Here is a 22937-nt window from a genome sequence, read left to right as displayed (position 1 = left end):
CTGCATTTTGCAGATACCTCAGTTTTTACACATTCAAAGTCTGCAGTAAGCCTGCACTGTCAGATGATGGTTAGTATTTTTAAGCAGTATGTGCTTTTAAAATGAAGGTATGAACACTGTTTATAAGACATACTGCTATCACACACTGACAAACCGAAAAATTCATGTGACTTTATCACAATATTTATTTTCTTGCGGTGGTGAGGAACTGAACTTATAATATCTCTGAGGTATGTATGCCTGTATATGCTGTCTACAAGAAACATACTTTAGATTCAAAGGCAAAAAAGTAGGAAGTGAAAGGATGGGAAAAGAAAGCTATACTATGCAAACAGTAACTAAAATAGAGCTGGAGTGGTTACACACTAGTATCAGACAAAATAGACTTTAAGACAAAACTTTTCTAGGGACAGAGAAGGCGGTGGAGTTAAGAGTCAATCAATCCACCAGGGAGACATAACAATTATATATACAACCTAACAACAGAGTCCCAAAATACAAAAGCAAAAACTGAGGACTGAGAAATGAAAGGAGAAATAACAATTCAATAAAAATAGTTGGAGACTTCAATACCCCACTTGCAGTAATGGACAGAACTAACAGAAAACAGACTATTATGTTATGAAGAAAACTATAAGCCAACTGGACTTTGATTTTATGGAAACAAGTCAAATACAAAAAAAACTAAACTATAACTAATATAAAAGGAAAGAGGAAAGTTTTCCACAATGGTTAAGCTAGTGTTCACAGATCTTTGAATAAGTGAGTCTTATGGACTCTGTGGGAGAGGGAGAGGGTGGGAAGATTTGGGAGAATGGCATTGAAACATGTAAAATATCATGTATGAAACGAGTTGCCAGTCCAGGTTCGATGCACGATACTGGATGCTTGGGGCTAGTGCACTGGGACAACCCAGAGGAATGGTATAGGGAGGGAGGAGGGAGGAGGGTTCAGGGTGGGGAACACATGTATACCTGTGGCGGATTCATTTTGATATTTGGCAAAACTAATACAATTATGTAAAGTTTAAAAATAAAATAAAATTAAAAAAAAAAAAAACAGAAAAAAAAATTCATTTATTTAAAAAAAAAAAAAAAAAATCATTCCCATTTGCAAATTCTAGGGTACTGAAAGGTAAGCAAAGAAAAACTATACAAAGTTTAAAAGAAAATTATAGTCCTTTAAACTATCAGAGCCTAAGTTATCAATGTAATTACATGATTAATTCCCTTCAAAAATTGTAACACTTAGAATTATAACGTGAGTGAAGTTGCTCAGTTGTGTCCCACTCTTTGCAACCCCATGGACTGTAGCCTGCCAGGCTCCTCCGTCCATGGGATTTTCCAGGCAAGAGTACTGAGTGGGGTGCCATTTCCTCCTCCAAGAATTATAATGATGTCATGATAAAAACCACTTGTCCTACAACGTGCAACTTACACAGTCTTTTTGTCTTGCCGAAGAAGCTTAGATGAAAATTCACTTAGTACTTCTAGGAAAGCCAGATTAGGAGGTGGGTATTCTTGTCCTTTCTGATTTTGGTATTTAAAGGCAAATTCTATGCCATCCCTGAAATAAAAGAAAATATTGTCTTATTTTTCCAAACAGCTAGTATAGTTCTTCAATAGGCTAGAATTTAAAAAAAATAGTTGGGAAGGCAGCAAAATCATCACTGAGGGTAAAAATAAATTCAAATGGTAAAGTAATAATTTGCATGACATAGTTGCATAATAATATTTAATTTTAGTATTTATAGTGGAAAACAACTTATGTTGTGAAGTTATATTTCAAAACTTACATTGTAAAAAATAAAAATAGCTATGTAGCCACAAAGCTAAATTTCTGTGTAGCTTTCAGAGGTAACAGAATACCCTGGAAAGATACAGAGACTGTCAGAAAATTTGGTTCTTAAGAGTTTTTGTAAGGTACTTAAAAACTTTTTTATCATTCAGTTTTCAATTATGAAATGAGGATGCACAGTGTTTTTAAACGTATGTCTCCCACAACATTTTCTCACTGATAAGAGTGACAAGAATATTTTGTTAAAACTTTCCTTGAAAAGTCTAACATTTGTTACTTTAAAAAATCGGTCAAATAACAGTTGTTTTGGGTAAGTTTCAGTAAACCAGATTGCATATAACAGTGTCTATTTAGCTCACTTACTTGTGGAGTGTGGCAACTGCTTCTCGTGTCTTGATCTGGTCCAATCCAAATGTAAGGGCAAAGCGACGTGCCAATTCTTTAATGCCACTGACATGGGCAGATGTCCTATCTAGGTTGGGCCCTTGCTCTTGAACAAGTTCATTAAACAACTGGTAGAAAGAAAAAAAGAGGGAAAAGTTCATAGCTAAGAAATATTTATTTATTGTTAGAATAGGTAATACAATTTAAAAAATATTTAAAAGCCATATGGTAAGATACGTATTTCCCTTCTTGTATTAACAGTAGCCACACTTTCCCCTTCTCCAAGTCATCTACTATTATCTACTATTTCTCAAGCTCATTTTCATGCTAGTTGTGTGATTACATGCAAACCAGAATTTATTTTTCTACCAAAAGGAACATATTTTGGGTTGGGGAAAATGTTTACAAAAATATACTATGTATTCTTTTTGTTGTTTTCACAGGAATGGCAATATATAAAACGCAGGGTTCAGAACTTTGTTTCTCACTCATTACATCTTAGACAGGAACATTATGTAAAAGAAGATCATTAAGATATATGAAATGTTTTTTCCCATCCAATGACAAAATACACAAAAAATGTTCCAAAACTGAGTGATGGGATTTTATAATTACATACACATTACGTGTATTGCATCAAAATAACAGAATCAAAACTCTGGAATACTCAAGAATATAAAAAGCCATCGTCATTCTGCCACCAAAGTTAGACACTTACATGTATCTGCGTCCTCTTTTATTATGAGAGAATGAACAGTCCAAGCTCTAATCTGAAGCCACTCCCTGTTTATGTACTGGATCTCGCCTCCTTTACTGACTTAGTGGTTTGGTCTTGTGTACTGCTTTTTCCTGAATCATTAACTACTCCCTCTCTTAGATGCATGCATCTTAAAAAACAAACAGCCCTAACTTCTTAATTCCATCTCCTCTGCCAATTACGGATGCATCTGTCACATTCTCTTTACCCAATGATCCTGAGAAATACTGTTTATATTTGTTTTCTTTACTTCCTCACCTCCCAATCTCTCAATTCACTCTAGGCACACCATTTCACTGAAATAGCTCTTATCTTCTATTAATTATGTTGTCTACCTTTTTAGGTTTCTTCAGAAATAGACCGGCTTAAACTACTTACTCTGCCATGACTAGAAAAAGCAGTTCTTCCAGAGATTTTCAAATTTATTCATGAGTAATTGTTTATAAATTATTAAATTTTAAAATGTTTTCAGAGATAGTTGTCTACAATAGCCTTAAACTCTAAAATTTACATTCAAAATAAATACAAAGAATATATTTCACTGTATAAAATTCAAGGAATATCAAAGTAAAATTCTCTTTTCTTTTTCCCATTATATATCATTCTTCTCTCCAAAGGTAATCAATGTTAGGGTTAAAGTTTGAAAGTTTTTTTTAAATCAATTTAGACACATTAATCGGAGAAGGCAATGGCACCCCACTCCAGTACTCTTGGCTGGAAAATCCCATGGACGTAGGAGCCTGGTAGGCTGCAGTCCATGAGGTCATTAAGAGTCGGACACGACTGAGTGACTTCACTTTCACTTTTCACTTTCATGCATCGGAGAAGGAAATGGCAACCCACTCCAGTGTTCTTGCCTGGAGAATCCCAGGGACGGGGGAGCCTGGTGGGCTGCTGTCTATGGGGTCGCAGAGTCGGACATGACAGAAGCGACTTAGCAGCAGCAGCAGCAGCCACATTAATATATTTACACATACATAAAGTTTTAATTTTTGTTTATATGGTATTGTACTATATTTTGTCCTGAAACTTGCTGTTCTTCACTTACTATTTTGTCTTACAATTTTTTTAGCTATTTCAGAATAAGTTTATTTTACTAGTCCTATGTTGATGAACATTTAGAATCTTGCAATATTACACAGACTGTTGCAATAAAACGATCTTTCATATACACGGTTTTGTGCATACCTGAATGTATCTATGCAGATACCTAAGTAGGAAAAAACTGGTTCAAAAGGAATGTATGTCTTAAACTTTGAAATATACTGCAAAATTATATTCCAAGAAGGTAGGAGCAATTGCTTTCACAAAGGACCTTTTTCTTGCTGTATCTTTAACAATCACTGGTATATCTATCATTTTAATTCTTGCCAGTCTATTTGGCAGTGATAGATATTTCCTTGTTTCAATTTGTATTATATTGTTAATGAAGTTATGTTTTTTCACATGTTTATTGCTTTTTAAGGAAAAGTTGCCTCTTCTGAAAAGTGGCTTTTTTCATTTGCTCACTTTTGTATGGGATTTGTTTACCTTTATTACAGATTTGTAGGATTTGCTATGTATGATTAAAAATATTTTCCCATAATCTGTCATTGGTTTTTTACTTTTGTTCAGACTGCTGGTTGATGTATAAAGCTGTTTAAGTTTATATTGTGGCTTCTCTCCTGGAGGACTTCCCTACTCCAGTAGATAAAAATACCCTTTTATATTCTTTCAAACTTTTAATTTTTAACATATATATATATATATATATATAATCCACCTAGTAGTTATTTTGGCTACATGTTCAGTAGGGCTATTTATAGCCATTTCTCCAAATACATAGTCAATGGACCCATCACCTATTAAAAAGGAGGTGATCCTTTCCCCACTGACCTTTATCAAAGGCTAAATATATACATACATACATACCTATAGCCACTACTACCCCTCATCTTTACTTTAATACTAGGCATTTATTAGGAATCTTCCTTAGGAAATACATGTGACATATTTTATTTGGATACTACTGTTGCCCCTTTTATTATTAAATACTTTTAAAATGTATTTTTATATTTGTTCTTTAAAAATTATCACTTTTTAAATATCCAATTTGGCATTTCATTTGGTCTAAGAGTAGATCACCTTAGGATTTCACCCATTTGAAATGTAAACTATAGGACTGTCTTCCTAAAGAAAAGACACATAACACATCTTTGTACCAGAAAGTATCCATAGTAATGTATTAATATAATGATCTAATTTAAATGAGGTAAGATAACTAGCATATAATAATAAGCACATGCCAATACTCAATAATATTAATTCTACTCATTTCTTTTCCTTCAAATTTCTTACCTGCTGTAAACTGAGAATGAGGGTCTTGGCACACTGAATTTTATCAATTTGCCTAGTTTTACTCAATGTTTCCTTAATAATATCACCATAGTCATTGTAATACTGTAAGGAAAAGAAACACAGCTTTAAAACTGTTGACATTTCATGAGATAAAGAACAGGCTGGTGAAAAAAACGGAAAGGTGAGTAAAGACATGTTTAATTTTTCATGTTAAAATCCTAATGAGAGTTAAAAGATATTGTCTAATGTTAAAAAAATACACATTGGACATTTAAAATTATGAAATAAATAATAAAACTAGAAAACTGGGAAATTCAAAGAGGAGAAGTGATATATGTGAGCAAAATTACTCATTCCTTACAACATGGATTCAACAGACACCACTTGTCCAGATCAAGAAACAGAACTCTGATAGAAACATCTTGAAGAACTAAAACCTAAACAGTCAAAATTGCTTACTTCTGGGGAGAGGGCCTAAACAAAGGAAGGGTAGATTACAATACAGATTTAACTTTTCATTAAATATTTTTGTGTACCCATTTCCCCCCACAATGTCTGTATTTACTATTATATATAATATAAAAAGTAAAAACAGTGATTTCTTCAACAGTGATTGGGAAAAATTCAACTAATTTTATAATTCAATTTTTTGATACAGGATTTAAAGAGTTTTCCTTGTGAGTAAATAATTAGGAGAAACTCTGAGACTATTAAATCTGGATGTTATTTCCAAACTAAAGCCTAAAACCTATAACCTATGTAAAGAAATGAGTATATTAGCTTCAAGCAGATGGGTATATTTCCATGATGGGAGGTGCAAAAAAAAAAAAAAAAAAAAAAAAGGGAAAGCAAAAGAAGGGGAAATATCTCAAAAGAATCATCTTTTCAGTGCAATTAAAAATTATCTCAGTGCAGATAAAAAGAAAAAGATATATGAGAACACTAAAGCAGTTCAACATGTAGATCAACAAAAATTCAGATTTTTAATAATCACATAGAGAAATGAGGCAAAAAGCCAAATAGATAAGGATATATAAAGAATAGCAAACAGCAATTAAAATATTATAAAAGATTAAAGCCTATAATGAACACAGGTGTGTAAAAACTGCTAAGGATGATAAAAGTTTGGATAAAGCCTATTTCTTGAACCCAAGATAGTACTGCTGAGGGACGACAAGGAAAACCATGGTAAGCTCATATTCATCCAACCAAGTCCTATTTAGATATTACTATTGGAAGCCTGCCCTAGTTGCTCACTTAAGTGTCTATATATCCGTGCTTGCTTTGTGATTTATACATCTATCACCACAATAATCATGCTGAGGTTTTACATCTAGTGGAAAGAGTTAAGCTTTAAGTTAGAGAAACCAAATGTCAGTTTTTGCTACTTTAATAGCTGTGTGATCTTTGAAAGTGACTTTGCTTCTCTGAGCCTTGATTTCCTTTTCTATAAATGATGATTTCCTAAATCACAGTTACTGCAGTCAGCAAAGATAATATAAAAGCCTTAGAGCAGTCTCTTGAATATAAATGGCATAGAACATAGGCAGCTATTCATTATTAGCATGTTATATAATGTTTACATTTCAGTTTCTCTGTAATCTATAACTGCTATACTACAGAAATTATATCTTATTTAAACCTCTGGCTACCAACATAGTACTCACATTGGAGTTGTCTAGCAAAATATTTAGTTACTGTGTCATAACTAGAATGGAGCCCAAACATGGACAAAGACACAAGTGAATGAATGGCATACACAATATTCTGAACATGGGCAAAATAAAATACCGTCTCTGACATAAAAACAAGGCAAAAATACGTACACCGATAAGTATGCCTGTTAGGTTTTATCATAAAGATTTTTGAGGACTGCTTTTTTTGAGTGTCAGAAACAAAATGGAGCTTCTGGGAAGAGCAGCCAGGAAGTCGGAGACTTTAGAATAGTGTAAAACCCTCAACATCTCCTTACCTCCTGCAGGAAAAAAAATCCCAAATTCTCACACAACATATAAGGTCTAACCTCATTTAATATCTTTAAATCTTACCTCTAGCTCCATTCTCATAAGCAATCTATGTTGCTATATCAAATTACTTGCATTTTCCTCAATTTCCTTTGTCTTTGTACAGGTAGTCCAATGTGCCTGAAAGCCCTTTAACTAGTTCTTTGCTTGACTAATGAATGCTTCTCATCTCAGACTTAGTTCAAAAGGCATGTCTAATGGTTTTCATTAACCCTCATATTTCTTAAGAGTGTATCTATTTTATATATTTCCAGGAACCCCTATACATATCTCTCTACACTGCAGAAATGCAGTTGTCTAATCACTTGATTGTCTCCAACTTTAGACCACTTTGGAGTAGGAATTTAAAAATCTTTGTTAACTTTAGTGCCTGGCAGGTAGCATTGTAGGCACACATATAAATGTATCTGGAGAGATGTCATAGGGAAGAGAGCGAGTTTTCTTCCATAAGAAGGGTCCATGGCCTTAAGAAAATAAAACAGCATTCTTTCTTATAAATGTAAGGAACTCCTACTTCATGGAATTGATATAATGGTATAGAGTGATAAAAAACTCATAAAAAAGAGAAATTTTAAATATGTCAGAAAACCATCAATAATATCTAGGTAAAAGCTGTCAATTTTAGCTTGCTCACTACTCTTTCGTTTTTAGTTGCAAACTTATAAGGCACTTAGGTGGAATGAGAAAAACAAGAATATGAAGCTACTATCTTAATCAATCAATCAATAAATGTCCTTGACCCATTAAAAAAAAGACTATGAAACTATACCTTCATGTAGTGTTTAAAGATGTCTGCAGCTGCATGCATGTCAACAATATCATAGATGATAAGTTTGCTGAAGGCAGCAAGTAGATTCCTTCTCTTGTGTAAGGCCTCAATTTTATTAGCTTCATCTTCTTCATCACCCTCTAACCACAGAAAATAAATTAGTTATGAACTTTGGCCCTTTATCCAAGATAAAACATTGTAGACAATCTGTAGAACAAATAACTAGGATATAACTTTACAAACAGGTACAATTTAGTTTTAGATAGGATAAAAATTATTAGCTGTACTGATTATTTTAGGGTGCTATACTTAGTTACATATTTATTAAACACTAGGCACTAAGGTTCTAGGAGATCATCATAGCAAAGACTAGTTAGAGAAGCAAACTATATATAGGTTTTTTCCTTATACTTTTGTCATAACAATACTGTTGTCCTTTTACCTTTAAAATGCTGCCTTTTATTTGAATATTCCTTACGTGCTAATCTATTTCTACAGAGAAGAAATTTATAGAAAAATTTAAGACACAGGGAAAAGTTTTCTTTTAGAAATATATATGGGGAGGAATGGAAATTACATGAAGGAGTTAGTTTTCAGTTCTTGTCTTAAATGTGGTTACATTATAAGCTGAGAAATAAAGTATATTTTGCAAACCATGTTATGTACATACACATTTTTAAAAACAAATCATTATCAAATGCTTTCAAACAAGTGGTGTTTATTCATTTTTTAGATTCTCAGGTTTATCTATTTCTAATCCCCCTCAAAATATCTCCACAAGTCTCCAGACGATAAAAGCTGACACAGTTGTTTCAGGTTCTGTACTGACCCTCTCATGTCTTGGCCTGCCCTTATTTAGGGACAGTGTTCTTTTTCTCTTCTTTACAAGTGTATTCATAAAATAACTTGTTCTCAACTTCTCTCTTCCCTTTCTATTACCTGGTCCTGCTGTGAAGCATCAGTGCTTTTGGAAGTTGGAAACCTTTTTGCTTAGGACAAGTAGCAGGTAAATATTGTTTCCTGAGATTAACATAAACTCAGAGATCCTTTTTTCACAGTCTAGTATTTTCTAAAACGTTCTGTTAAATAAAGAACATTCCAATAGCACCAGGTAGATCTGTGGATTTGATATGCCATGGATCTTACTTAAGAGAGCTTAAATCATCTATTTCACAAATAACCTATTTTATATAGTATTTATTTATAATTATTTATATTCAGTCTTATTTTGCTAAGTTTTCATTCTGCAGGCTCAGAACAATTTTGACTGGTGAGGTTTCATAATGTTCTCTTAGCATTTAGTATCTTAGAGTAACGTTTTGTTAATTTAAGTAATATATGATCACTCCTCAGGAACAGAAAGGAACTCAGATGCTTTTCTTCAGAAAATTGTGAACCTGGAAGCAGTTCTATTAGAAAAAAAATCTATCTTAAACATACATTTCAAACATGTGGGAAATGACAAATGTACACAATTATCCATTATAGTATAGCTTAGGATAGCAGAAGACTGGAAACTAGTCAAATATCAATCAATATGAGATGAATAATATAAATTATGCTATATTTAAATAATAAAATACTGTGTAGCTATTAGAATTAGAATAAGGAACTCTGTACTTAGTGATGGGGAAAGATCTCTAAGGTACTATATTAATGGAGAGACACTTCACTGTGTATATTATTATTCTTGATTTCTGACTTTTATGAATATATTAATTTTTGTTTAAAAGAGAGAAATTGTAGTATTTTTTAGGACTGAATTGAAAATTTTTTCTTCAATCTCTTGAGGTTGTTAAGACAAGATCAATATTGACAAGATGATAGCTGCAAATACCCATGCTCTGGTTCTCCTCATCTTGGTCAATGAAAACATGATCCATCACAAAACTGAGGAGTTCAGACTGAAGTCCAGTATCTGGATTAAACACCAAAGGCTGAAGGCCCTCCCTGCCACCTGTCATTAATTGGTGGCTAAAAATCATCAAAAGATCACAGAGTAACATGAAAGCCTGAAATGAAAAGGAAATTCATCAGTGAAACATTGTACAGTAGTAACTACAAATGAAAATATACTAAATTAAACGCAGTTCAGTAACAGTACCATAACAGAAATGCTAAGTATTCAAATTGCAGCTACTTAATTTCAACTTCCAAACCTAATAAAATTACTTTTTCTCATTATATACTAGTCATATTTAAACTCTTCACTTCCCCTAAATATAAACTATTTTTTAATTTGGCTGTATTAACTCAAAACAATTAAGAGATTTTTGACCTGACCTTATAAAAAATGAACTGAATTCAACTCTGGAAACACAAAATTGAATTATTATATTAATGACAGAGATTATAAGTCAATCGTATACTGCATAAGCAAAAAAATAAGCACAAATCTTAAGATAAACTGTGTAATTCAATCAATTACAATATAGTACACGAAATCTGTAAGCTACCATTTTGGATTCTTCTTTTAATAATCTACTATAAAACAAAATTTTGAACCATAGGTTAAACCTGGATTCAAGATCATTCACATAAAAAACAGTGATGCAAAGCTTCCAACAAATGTATTCACATAAAGAACTTTCAATATATTTTCCCATAGAGAATACATTAAGGTTATATTGCCAAATTTATCCTATTTAATGGATGGTACAAAATGAACTTGTGTCATTAATTTACTGTTATGGAATAACTGAGGGCTCTTACACTCTAAAACAATCCATTCACCCCCCTCTAAAAATTGACTTCTGTGGAAAACACAATTTTGGTATAAATTTGGAGATGGTTGTATACTTGGCTGTCTACCTCCAGCAAGAATCATGGAAATTCATGCTTTAAGTACACTACCATGAAATACATAAATTTAGAAACAAGTCACTTGAAAAGAGGAGAGCATGAAAGGAATCTAGGGAAATGTATATTTTTAACTGAGGCCATACTTTTGCATGTCACCAAACAGTGATGATGCAGAAGCACTGAATTTCTGGCTTAAGTGTCCTGAGTTAGGTACTTTTAGATAGCACTGGTTAAGTTCAGAAAATTTAGAGAATAAGGTTTAGGAAAGATAATCTCTGTTCCCATTTTAAGTTAGATGCTGATAACTTAATAAAGAAGAGACCTGTGATACCCTATTTGTAAGATGAGATAGCACAGGGTAAGTACTATTCTATTCTTTAACTAGATATAGACTTTCTAGTTGAACATCATAATAAAAAACAGCATGGAAAAGATATATCTTTTTTTTTTTTTTTTAATAGAAGCTCTTCCTAATAGAACAGTTTTAGCTTACAAACTCACTTTGTGAAAATGGTATTGCCTTGGGCTTCACTTTGACTGTCTTTGGTCTACAGCCCTTGCCAAGGGGTTAGGAGTCTGTTGGCCCAGTGGGATATGCCCATCAGCACCCCAACTTTACATCTCTGTCCAGGGACAGGGATTCAGGAGCTCCCTGCCCTCACAGACTGGATTCTGCTATGAGGGGCTGCACAGGCATCCTTCTGAGACACAAGGTATCCCCAGTGTGTACTCCTAGGCCCCAGGATAGTTAAGGAACAACTTGTTTAAGGAAGTGATGCTGATAGTTTGGATATGTGGGTTAAACTGTTCACATGCACATGTGAGAAGTTCTAACTGGTGTGGGAAAGAGCTGAAGGTAAGATGAGAAGAAAGTGGACCCTAAGTCAGCTCCCATTCTGGTACAGAATCCTCAGGTTCTGGTATAGAATTCATAAGAATCAAGAATTCTAAACTTAAACCTGACCTCACTTGCCAAGGTACAAAGATGTATAACAAGTTTGTTAGCTTACTTTATAACTTAAATATTTAGCATTTATACTCTTGTCCCAGGTCCCATAAGATAAACTACATGCTAAGAACTGCCATAAAAAATTACACCTTAAAAAATTTACATCTTCTTACGCTTCTTCAATGCATTTGAATTATTTATATTGAGGGCTCTTAACTGACAGTCTCTTACCTGTTCCTTCACTGGAGTATTAACATTAGATAGGCACTGCTGGCAAACAGCCAGAAAGGACTTCACTGTTTTCCTCAATACCAACAAGTCCTCCTGTAAGACACAAATTTGCAAGCACGAATTACAGTATTCTTGAAAACTGAAGAAATAATAAATGGAAAATAGCCAAACCAGTTTATTGTTAGGAAATTCATAAAACCAAATTTATCACTGAGAACCAAATCATAATTTCCTAGTTATCCTAATGGAAGGGGCAGCGAAACCGATAATCCCAAATACTCTGTTCAATTTTCCTTTGGAATGCTCAGTAGGATTTCCTCCAACATATTTCCTTTATAAATATGGTTTACTTGGGCTGGTATTAAAATTGATAGTCATTCCTATTACAAATACTAGATGTAGTAAAATGAGGAAGTGCAGCAGCATCGGGAAAAAAACCAATTAAGCAGCAAACATGTACTGAATTTTTTCCATATTCTCAGCACTCTGCAAAATGTCAAGGCAAAGAGATAACTTTAAGATAGTGTTCATGTTCTCAAAGAGTTAATATTTTAGCAGGGAGTTAGATCAATCATAGAGTAATTAATTGTTTAATTTTTTGGTATCAACTCTAATTGTAGCAGACAGACATGGCTGAGTTGGGGGCAGCCTCATAGAAAGATGAGCTTTAATCCAAGATTGGATAGGTGAATAGGATTTAATCAGATGGCCATATTACAATATTCAATATCAAACATTGGAAAACTATAAAAGGAAATTTAAATTTATCAAGTCCCTATAAAGTGCCAGGCACTGGTAAGAGGGCTGTTGTATAATTTAATATTTATATTGATTATAAGAAGTAGTTATTATTAGCAAAGATTGAAAGCAGGATTGTCTGATATCAGAGCTCACATTCTTTTCACTGACTAATAAGCAAGATGCATGCAGATAACTCAGTATTATATTGATATTTAAAATAGTAATGAAGAGTCATTAAATGAGCATAGGCTGGTATAGAAATCACTTTTAAAAAGTATTCTATAAAACAAAGATTCTTTAAGCTTTTCTATTTTGCATAGTTGACAGTATTATTTCCTTTTTGGAATTTTCACATCCCAAATAATACTTCAAAAATTACATATATTTCCTTTTGCTAAAATGAGTGCAGTATTTAGAAGGAATAAGACCCTCTTGTGCAGAGTAGTAAAAAGGACACTGTCTCTAGAAACTTTAATGTTCCTGTAGATTAACATCCCACAATCAAACCTCAACATTCCTTGATCTTTAATTTCAAAGACTCATAAAGCATCAGGGGAAAGAGACAAGAGTAGGCAGTCACAAAAGAATTTAAGGAGTCCTTGCATTGGAAAGCTTAATCCAGAGTCAAGAGCAGTCACAGAAGGGTTGCCAAAAAGAGTTCTGAACAAGTAAAAATCATCTACCTATAAGGAAAGCTGTTCCAGAGGGCACAGAATGTTCAAAAGCCTGGAGGTGCTTTTGAAAGACTAGTGTTAATTTATTGCAGTTGGGGGCAAATGGGAGGAGAGTGGTGAGAGAAAACTGAAGGGAAAGAGGACCCATTTCCATTTAAATGGAATACAACTTAAGATGCCACGTTAAATTATTTGGCTATTATCCTGTCAGCAATAAGGAGCTAATGAATAAGGATTTTTATCATGAAGTTGCTAAAAATTTATGCTAAGGAATCATACTCTAAGGAAAAGGGAGAAAGATGTAAAATAGTAAATAAACTCTTAATAGTACAAAACTAATACAGTTATGTAAAGTTTAAAAATAAAATAAAATTAAAAAAAAATAATAAATACAGTCTTCTCTTGAGGGTTTATTATGTACCAAATGCTGTGTTCTAAGGGGCATGGTGAAGAGCAGGGAAGCTGGCATGCTGCAATTCATGGAGTTATAAAGAGTCGAACTGAGCAACTGAATGAATGACGATGAACAGGCATAAATTTAAGTCTCACAATCAGCCTATGAAGTAAGTGATTAATATGCCTATATTACAGAGGAGGAAACTGAGGTTCAGAGCATCTGCACATTTTAAGTGATAGAGTAAGGATCCATACCTAGTGCCATCTGACTCTAAAGCCTATGCTTCAAACCATCATCCTGCAGTTCATCATATATTAACAGACACCATAGGAATAATCTGAAAATAAAATATCGGGCCTAAAAATAAAATGCTGTCAGTAAAGATCTTAACAGAGTGTAGAGAATTAAAGCAGCAGAATTAATAGCATTTAGGCGCTAACAGGAACAGAGGATGTTGATGTGACTCCTAATTTCTAGGTAGTTGCCTACTAGATAGATTATGGTATAAGTCACCAAGATAGTTAATACAGGAACAAATGCTAAGGTAATAAGTTTGGCTTTAGGGATGCTGATCTGCAAACCCTGAAAGATATCGTTAGGTAGTGAGAATAGGAAAAAGAAGTCCAAAATGGCGGTGGCTAAAAGACAAGGAAGGGAAAAGCCTGCGAAAATAGAACAAACAAAGGAGTGAGGACCTTAGGTAAAACAAACAGCCCTCCTGGGTAGCCGAGTTTACACAGGGCAGGCTCAGGGGGAAGAAAGAAAACAAAGAGAGGAGCAAAATTGAGGCTCGGGCTTTTCTTTTCTCGTTGGACCACCCTCACACCTCGAGGATGTATTTTCCTTTGCTTGCCAGTAAAACTGAGCTATAACACTGGTCCATCCATCACTTCAAATTTTTGCTGCGACTGAGGAAATTACATGGAGAATGTTTAAAATTCTCCAAACCAGGCTTCAGCAATATGTGAGCCGTGAACTTCCAGATGTTCAAGCTGGTTTTTAGAAAAGGCAGAGGAACCAGAGATCAAATTGCCAATATCCGCTGGATCACTGAAAAAGCAAGAGAGTTCCAGAAAAACATCTATTTCTCCTTTACTGACTATGCCAAAGCCTTTGACTGTGTGGATCACAATAAACTGTGGAAAATTCTGAAAGAGATGGGAATACCAGACCACCTGACCTGCCTCTTGAGAAGCCTGTATGCAGGTCAGGAAGTAACGGTTAGAACTGGACATGGAACAACAGACTGGTTCCTAATAGGAAAAGGGGTACGTCAAGGCTGTATATTGTTACCCTGCTTATTTAACTTATATGCAGAGTACATCATAAGAAACACTGGGCTGGAGGAAGCACAAGCTGGAATCAAGATTGCCAGGAGAAATATCAATAACCTCAGATATGCAGATGACACCACCCTTATGGCAGAAAGTGCAGAGGAACTAAAGAGCCTCTTGATGAAAGTGAAAGAGGAGAGTGAAAAAGTTGGCTTAAAGCTCAACATTCAGAAAACTAAGATCATGGCATCCGGTCCCATCACTTCATAGCAAATAGATGGGGAAACAGTGGAAAAAGTGGCTGACTTTATTTTTCTGGGCTCCAAAATCACTGCAGATGGTGACTGCAGCCATGAAATGAAAAGACACTTACTCCCTGGAAGGAAAGTTATGACCAACCTAAATAGCATATTAAAAAGCAGAGACATTACTTTGTCAACAAAGATCCATCTAGTCAAGGCTATGGTTTTTCCAGTATTCATGTATGGATGTGAGAGTTGGACTATGAAGAAAGCTGAGTGCTAAAGAATTGATGCTTTTTAACTGTGGTGTTGGAGAAGACTCTTGTCCCTTGGACTGCAAAGAGATCCAACCAGTCCATCCTAAAGGAGATCAGTCCTGGGTGTTCATTGGAAGGACTAATGTTGAAGCTGAAACTCCAATACTTTGGCCACCTCATGGGAGAGCTAACTCATTTGAAAAGACCCTGATGCTGGGAAAGATTGAGGGCAGGAGGAGAAGGGGACAATGGAGGATGAGATGGTTGGATGGCATCACCGACTCAATGGACATGGGTTTGGGTGGACTCCGGGAGTTGGTGATGGACAGGGAGGCCTAGCATGCTGCAGTTCATGGGGTCGCAAAGAGTCGGACACGACTGAGTGACTGAACTGAACTGTAACACTGGTCCGCCCATTGCTTCCAGTTTTTGTTGCAGTGAGACAGAACCGAGGAAATGACACACTCCCACGACAATATCCTACTAAAGATGTCTAAAAGTCAGCTGGATGAGTTCAAAGTCCACAGTAAAGACTCTGAGCAAGAAGAGATTTGGGAGTCCTCAGCATTTAGAAACAATGGAAGTAGATGAGACTGTTAAAAAGAGAATATGTAAATAGGGCTGAGAAACGTACCCTGGGGAAAACCAAAACTTAATCGATGGATAAGAAAGAAAGGCATATGAAGAAATCTAAGAAATAGTCTGAGAAGTAGGAACAAAATCAGAATATGGCATCCCAGAGGTAAGAAAAGGAAACATTTAAAAATGAGTAGAATTGAGACTTCGTTGGTGGTCTAGTGCTTAAGAATTCACCTGGAGCACTGTACCTTAAATAAACCACTGCAGGAGGTGTGGATTTGATCCCTGGTCAGAGAACTTGGATCCCATAGGCTGCAGGGAAACTAAGCCTCGTACCACAACTACAGACAAGCCTAAGCACCACAACAAAAGATCCTGTGTGCTGGACTGAAGATCCCCCACGCAATGAAGATCCCACCTGCTGCAACTAATACCTGACACAGCTAAAAAATAAACAAATAAATAAAAATATTAAACAACAACAATGAATGGAATAGTTTAATGATGACAAATGTCACCAAGAGAAAAGAAAAGGACTTGAAAGTGTTGCAAGAATAAAGCAACAATGTTATGAGTGACCTTGGGGAGAACACTTTCAAAGCGATTGTTGTTTAGTTGCTAAGTTGTGTTCAGCTCTTTTGTGACTCTGTGGACTGCAGCACACCAGACTCCTCTCTCCATGAGATTTCCCAGGCAAGAATACTGAAGTGGGTTGCCATTTCCTTTTCCAGGGGATCTTCCGACCAAGGAATCAAACCTGTTTCTCCTGCATTTACCACTGAGCCACCAGCAAAGCTCTTCAAAAGAATTCTGTTGTTGTTCAGTTGCTAAGTGGTGTCTGACTCTTTGGACTGCAGCACACGAGGCTTCACTGTCCTTCACTATCTCCTGGAGTTTGCTCAAATTCATGCCCATTGAGTTGGTGATGCTATCTAACCATCACCTGTCGTCCCCTTCTCCTCCTGCCCTCAATCTTTCCCAGCATCATGTTCTTTTCCAATGAGTAGGCAGGCTCTTTGCATCAGGTGGCCAAAGTACTGGAGCTTCAGCTTCAGCATCAGTCCTTCCAATGAACACCCAGGACTGATCTCCTTTAGGATGGACTAGTTGGATCTCCTTGCAGTCCAAGGGACTGTCAAAAGTCTTCTCCAGCATTACAATTCGAAGGGATCAATTCTTCCCAGGTGGCACGAGAAGTAAAGAATTTGCCTGTCAATCCAGGAGTCACAGAGATGCAGGTTCTCTCCTTCATTTAGGAAGATCCCCTGGAGTAGGAAATGGTAACCTACTCCAGTATTCTTGCTTGGAAAATCCCATGGATAGAGAAGCTTGGCGACTACAGTCCATGGGCTCACAAGGAGTCAAACATGACCAAGCACACATTCATTCAAAGGAATTAAAAGGGCTTCAAATGGCAATGGTAGAAAGGATAAGAAAGCAAGCAACTGTTTCAAAAAAGTCTGACTGTAAAAAGTGAGAGAAAAATAGGACAGCTACTGGAGAGGTCTTTGGGGGTCTTTGTTGTCCTTTTCAATAGAAAAGATTTGAAAATGTTTGTTGAATAAATAACTGAAAGAAAAACAAAATGCAGGCCATGCTATGAACTAGTTTAGACCTTAGACAAACTATCTCAGGATTACAGATTTTAAAAATCTATAAACAAAAGGGTTGAAATATGTATTCTCTGAGGTTCTATGACATTTTGTGAATCTAGCCACTCAAATGAGAACATACAGGTGCTAACTGGTAAACCTAGTATTCAAAGGATGAAAGTTCACTCTTCCTGCTGGTACCTAGAACAGTGTTTGGCACATAGGCAGATGTTTAGTAAATACTTGCTGAATGATATCCAAGTACACATAATACAGATGATAGCACAATCCGAGGGACAAATAAATGTGTTCATTTTACTGCACAATAAATATAGTTAAAAATGATGCCAGGAGGCATTAATGCTCCTTTATTCCCTTAAATTTCATGGTTACTGTGCAGTTTGAAGCAGTCTAGGGAATCAGCTATTGCTGGAGTTGGAGACAAAAGATTCCTTTAAAGGTCAATCATAAAGCAGATGTGCCTTATATAAAATGATTACTTGCCAATCCATCTGAGAAGTTGTAAATTTAACATCACAACTAGGTAAGCAACCTACGGATTGCTTACTAATCAGCAGTAGCATTTTAAGAATGTAGAAATGGAAAGCAACTAAGGAAATAGAAGCTTTTTTAGCAGTAAGTTTAGCATAGATTTGGATAGAACTTCAATATTCAGTGCTCAAGAAAGTTAACTTAATTGTAATCAGAACCCACTGAGAGAAGTTTAAGTACCAACAATTTTAGGTAAACAGGCACAGATACTGTATATTTAACAGAGGTAGCTAATTTCAAATAGTAAATTCCTCTGAACAGCTGAGAACAAAATTTTAGTTCTTTTGGATTTCAGAACACTGTGCTTTATTTATTCATCCTATAATTTTCCTACAAACCTCATTATGCTAGCATCTCACACTACATAAAGTTAACATCTATTGGCAGTTACTGTGTACTAGGCACTAATCTAAGCTTCTCACATATTAATTCAACTGTGACGTGTATAGATATTATCACTTAGATTCTACAAATGAAGAAACAGGCTCACAAATGTTAAACGCAGACCCAAAGACAAAGCTTTGTCTTTGTGAGGCAGTAAATTAACCAGAACAGTTTGCCTCCAGAGTCTATAGTCTTAACCATTTTGCTATAGTGACTTTTTATAATGCAGGAAAATTAATATACTGAAGAAACAGGCAGCATTATGGAGATAAGAAATATGAAACTCAAATTACTCAAATATACTTATCTAAACAAAAACGCAGGTCAACCCAAAAGACACTGAAAAAGAACAACGCATGAGCTAACTTATCTGTAATAGACTGTAATTTTAAGTGACTAAAATTTTTAGGGAGTGCTTCTAACACTCTGAACATGATGGGATTTCTAGTTAAATTCTTTCTAGACAGAGTACTTGCATTATAGTGATAAAAACTGAAGGCAGAGTTAGAACAGTAATCTCTTCTCTCAGTCCATGTAAGAGAATGTAGACTAAGAATACAGTGCCTCCTTTTAAATGCTTTTCCCTAGATGAAACCAGTATTTTCTCTTATTTTCAGAAAGCAGCTTGGGGTTAAGAGCACTTTTCCTAAAGTAGTTATGGAAAGGAATTCAAGAGAGTCAAGTGAAAAGATGACACTGAGATTTAAATTATAATATCTTGGCTATGTTCTTTTATATTCATTTTGCAAGTTGCTTCACTAAGAGAAGCTTTTGCTTCCCTGTAGATTTAGTGAAACCAAGAATCAGAAGATTGAAACCCAATATGCTCAAATGTGAAAGGGCTAAAAGACCTTCAGTTTTTCAGTGATCTATTGTTAAAAATAAAAAGAAATCTCTCTTAATGAACTAACATGATGTTTTGAAAATATACCCTAGTCAGCAAAATCTCAACAAAGAAGAGCCCCAAATAAGGCTGGCACAATTAAGATGGTGGATTTATCATATAAACTATATTAGAAGTTTTCTTAAAGGTACAAAGGCTCAAACTTGACTTACCCTAACATCTTGGGATGAAAAATGTAGATTGTCCTTTAAGAGCCAAGTATCTCAACATGATTATAGTCAGTGAGGAAAGATAAGGGTTTAATTCATAAACACACAAAACATGAAGATCTTGACAGATTTTTTGTTTTTCGGTCATACCACAGGGCATGTGGGATCTTAATTCCCTGACCATGGATCAAACCTGCACTCCCTGAATTGGGAGGCAAAGTCATCCACTGAACTCCCTGGAAGACCCAAAAAGGCAGATTTAAATGAGTGATTTCCTTTCATTTTTGCATCATAATTTTATGTGTCTAGAGGCAGACTACATTTGGCTGCCCTTTTATCCACAACTATGAAATATGATTTAGATAATCATAGAAAATGAAGCCATGGAAGAACTAGCAATAAATATCTAAAACTAGTTCAACATTATCTGACAATTATACATTTTCAGAGTGTACAGAAGTAAAATATGGGAAGTTGTGAAATAAGGACCTAGATCAGGCCAAAGATCTTAGAATATGAGAATAAAGCCTGTTAAGAATTTAGTGAAACATTTTTTGTGATTAAAAAATGGGGCATGAAACTAAGCTAGTTAAAAACAAGACCAAGGGGTTACTCTACTAGGCCAGGTACTGGCAAAACTTTTGGGTAAAGGGTCAGATAGTAAATATTTTAGGGTTTGTGGGTCATAATGTCTCTGTTACAGCTACTTAACCTTTGGAACCTTAGCCTTTGGAACAAGAAAGCAGCACATAAATGAATGAGCATTGTTGTGCTTCATTAAAACGTTCCTTACAAAAACAGGTGTCTAGTCAGATTTGCCCCATGGGCTATATAGTTTGTCTAGCTTGTATTGGGCTACAAAGCTCTTTGGACATATAAACTGCATTATACTTTTATGTACTTAGCATCACTACTAACATAAGGTTCATTAAGTTATTTTTCAGCTCAACTAACTCATTATCCATAGTAAATATGACAGAAACATATTTAGGTAATTCATTCACGTGGGACACATCAGTGGGCAAGAGACAAAAGCTTGACCACTGCTATAGGGTAAGCCCTATGGAATATCTTTGAAACTGCTTTCATTCACGAGTAACTGCTACTAGCTTCTCTTCTGAAGATAAGGAGAGTGTGCCACTTTTGTGAATATACAGTAAAATACTGGATTTTAAAACCCCAAATGTAATACCTAGTTTTCAGTGTTGCTTTTCTTGGTGATCTGAATCCCCACCTGCTGCCTCCTGCCATTGCCTCAAGGGTAATCCACTTGATCTAGGAACCCTTAAGCTGCCTACTGTAGTTCCAAAACGTCTTCTGATTTCTCTTTTCTGTGGTGTACAAAGATGCAGGAAGCTAAAGGAGGAGTCAGAGGGACAGGGGGAAAGTAGTGACTGTTAGGAGCAAAGCAAGAGATGTGAATTCTCAAATTTTTCAAAATACAGATGGGAGGACAAAATCTACCATGCTATATTCCAAACCTACACTAGACACTGAGCATGTTTATGTACTTCCATAACTTTATATAACAGTTCATTTAGCATTAATTTTTGGTTTTGGCAGGAGAGAAGATTAGGAAAGCACAGGCTAGGACTGCAATTTAATGCTATCAAAGCAACAGTTATTGCTGACTAAAACATTTCTTTTAATTTAATCTTCCCAACAACCCTATCCAGCAATGAATATCACTTATTAGCAAACTAAAGTTCAAATGTAAAGTAATTTGTATACCTTTGTCACAGGTGGTAAGAAATAGAGCCAAACTTCAAACTCAATTTAACTCCAAAGGCCATGTTTCAACACAAAAAATGCTGGAAAGATATTATTTATTTATAAACTGAAAGTTTTTATATATATATATAAATTGGGTTAGCAAGAAGAAATCATTTCAACAAATACCTAGTAATTACAGAATGGCCACTGGAAAAAACATTTTCAAAATAAAAAACCTACTGCAGAAAGGAAAAGTGATTATTTTATCACTCAGGGAATATTAAATAATATAAAATACTTACATTCTTTTATTCAAATAAATGACCTGACAGGAAAGTAAACTTCCTTTATTATTAATTTTGGTGGAGAAAGATTTCCAATTTCTGTACTGAAGAGTGGGAAGTGTTATGCTTTGTTTAAATATTATTTCTTAAAAAATCTGGCCACACCACACAGCATTAAATATTGTTAACATTGCTTTCAGCCTCTAATAAACTCAGTTAAAACACATTTTTACATTATAATAATTGTTATTTAGAACAGATCTTCTCAGTTCTGGCTCACTGCTTAAATCCTGAGGTATTAAATAAATTAGGAGTTAAGAGTATTTATAAAGTGGTACTTTAAAGACCACTGTCCCCGTGCAAGTAAAAACAGTATCCAAATAAACAGGCTAGTGAAGTTGAGGAAGCCTTATGCTGTCCTTCAAGGGGTGGGAAGGCATTCCTTACCAGAAAGCAAGCTCCAAAAAGTAGAGGCCCAGGAACAGGGTTGCAAACACAGTATGGAATTCTTAATAAGATGTTGGAATCATGAATTGTACATGCCCCTCTAAGTTGAACATATTTACTTATGATTTCCAGAAATTTTTAGAATGTTAGAGTCGAATAAAATTTTGGACAAGTTGAGAGTTTAGTATAAACAGCCATCTACTTATGTATTCCAGATTAAAAAAACAAAACAAAACAAAAAAAGAACCCTCCAGGAGCTGAAAAAGAAATGAATATAAAACAAGTCCTGGATCTTTCCCTCCTAACTTTCCTAGACCAGCCACTCAGGCACTTGAGACTGGACACACTATTAATAGAAACAAAGCTATAAAATAATCACTCTGAAGTCATGGACCAGTCAAAAGGAAAGGCTTAAAACTAAAACCAAGTAGATAGTTATTGAGGATAGACTTCTTAAGAAATAAAAAGGTAGGGGAGGGGAGATCTAGAAAAGAATGAAGCAAAACGGTTGTATACTTTATTCCTAGAGGGATAGCTATTGTTGCCAGCTGTTGGCCTCATTCTCTTCCCCTTCAAAGCAGTGAACTCTGCAGACTGAGGTATATTATCTGTATTTTGTTATTCTAAGAGTCTGGGGACAAGGACCTAAGTGAGCTCTCTCTTTCGTATTCACAGATATTAATACTCTATAGGACTTG

General features: G+C 35.1%; 1 protein-coding gene across 3 annotated transcripts in view; it reads right to left on the bottom strand.

Moving 5' to 3' along the window:
- The window catches only part of STAG1 (stromal antigen 1), a 507863-nt gene that overhangs the window by 13636 nt on the left and 471290 nt on the right, over positions 1–22937 (bottom strand). For all 3 annotated transcript variants that reach the window (XM_025291338.2, XM_044946850.1, XM_025291345.2), the window contains 6 exons: positions 12051–12143; positions 9906–10080; positions 8069–8208; positions 5276–5377; positions 2161–2309; positions 1438–1566 (listed from right to left, as the gene is read on the bottom strand). In XM_025291338.2, coding sequence (XP_025147123.1) covers positions 1438–1566; positions 2161–2309; positions 5276–5377; positions 8069–8208; positions 9906–10080; positions 12051–12143 — 788 coding nt within the window. The remainder of the gene's footprint in view (positions 1–1437; positions 1567–2160; positions 2310–5275; positions 5378–8068; positions 8209–9905; positions 10081–12050; positions 12144–22937) is intronic.

The sequence above is a fragment of the Bubalus bubalis genome, chromosome 1 (assembly GCF_019923935.1).
Source record: "Bubalus bubalis isolate 160015118507 breed Murrah chromosome 1, NDDB_SH_1, whole genome shotgun sequence".
Lineage (NCBI taxonomy): Eukaryota > Metazoa > Chordata > Mammalia > Artiodactyla > Bovidae > Bubalus > Bubalus bubalis.
The sequence above is the reverse complement of the archived record's forward strand: the minus strand, read 5'-3'. Positions and strand labels throughout refer to the sequence as shown.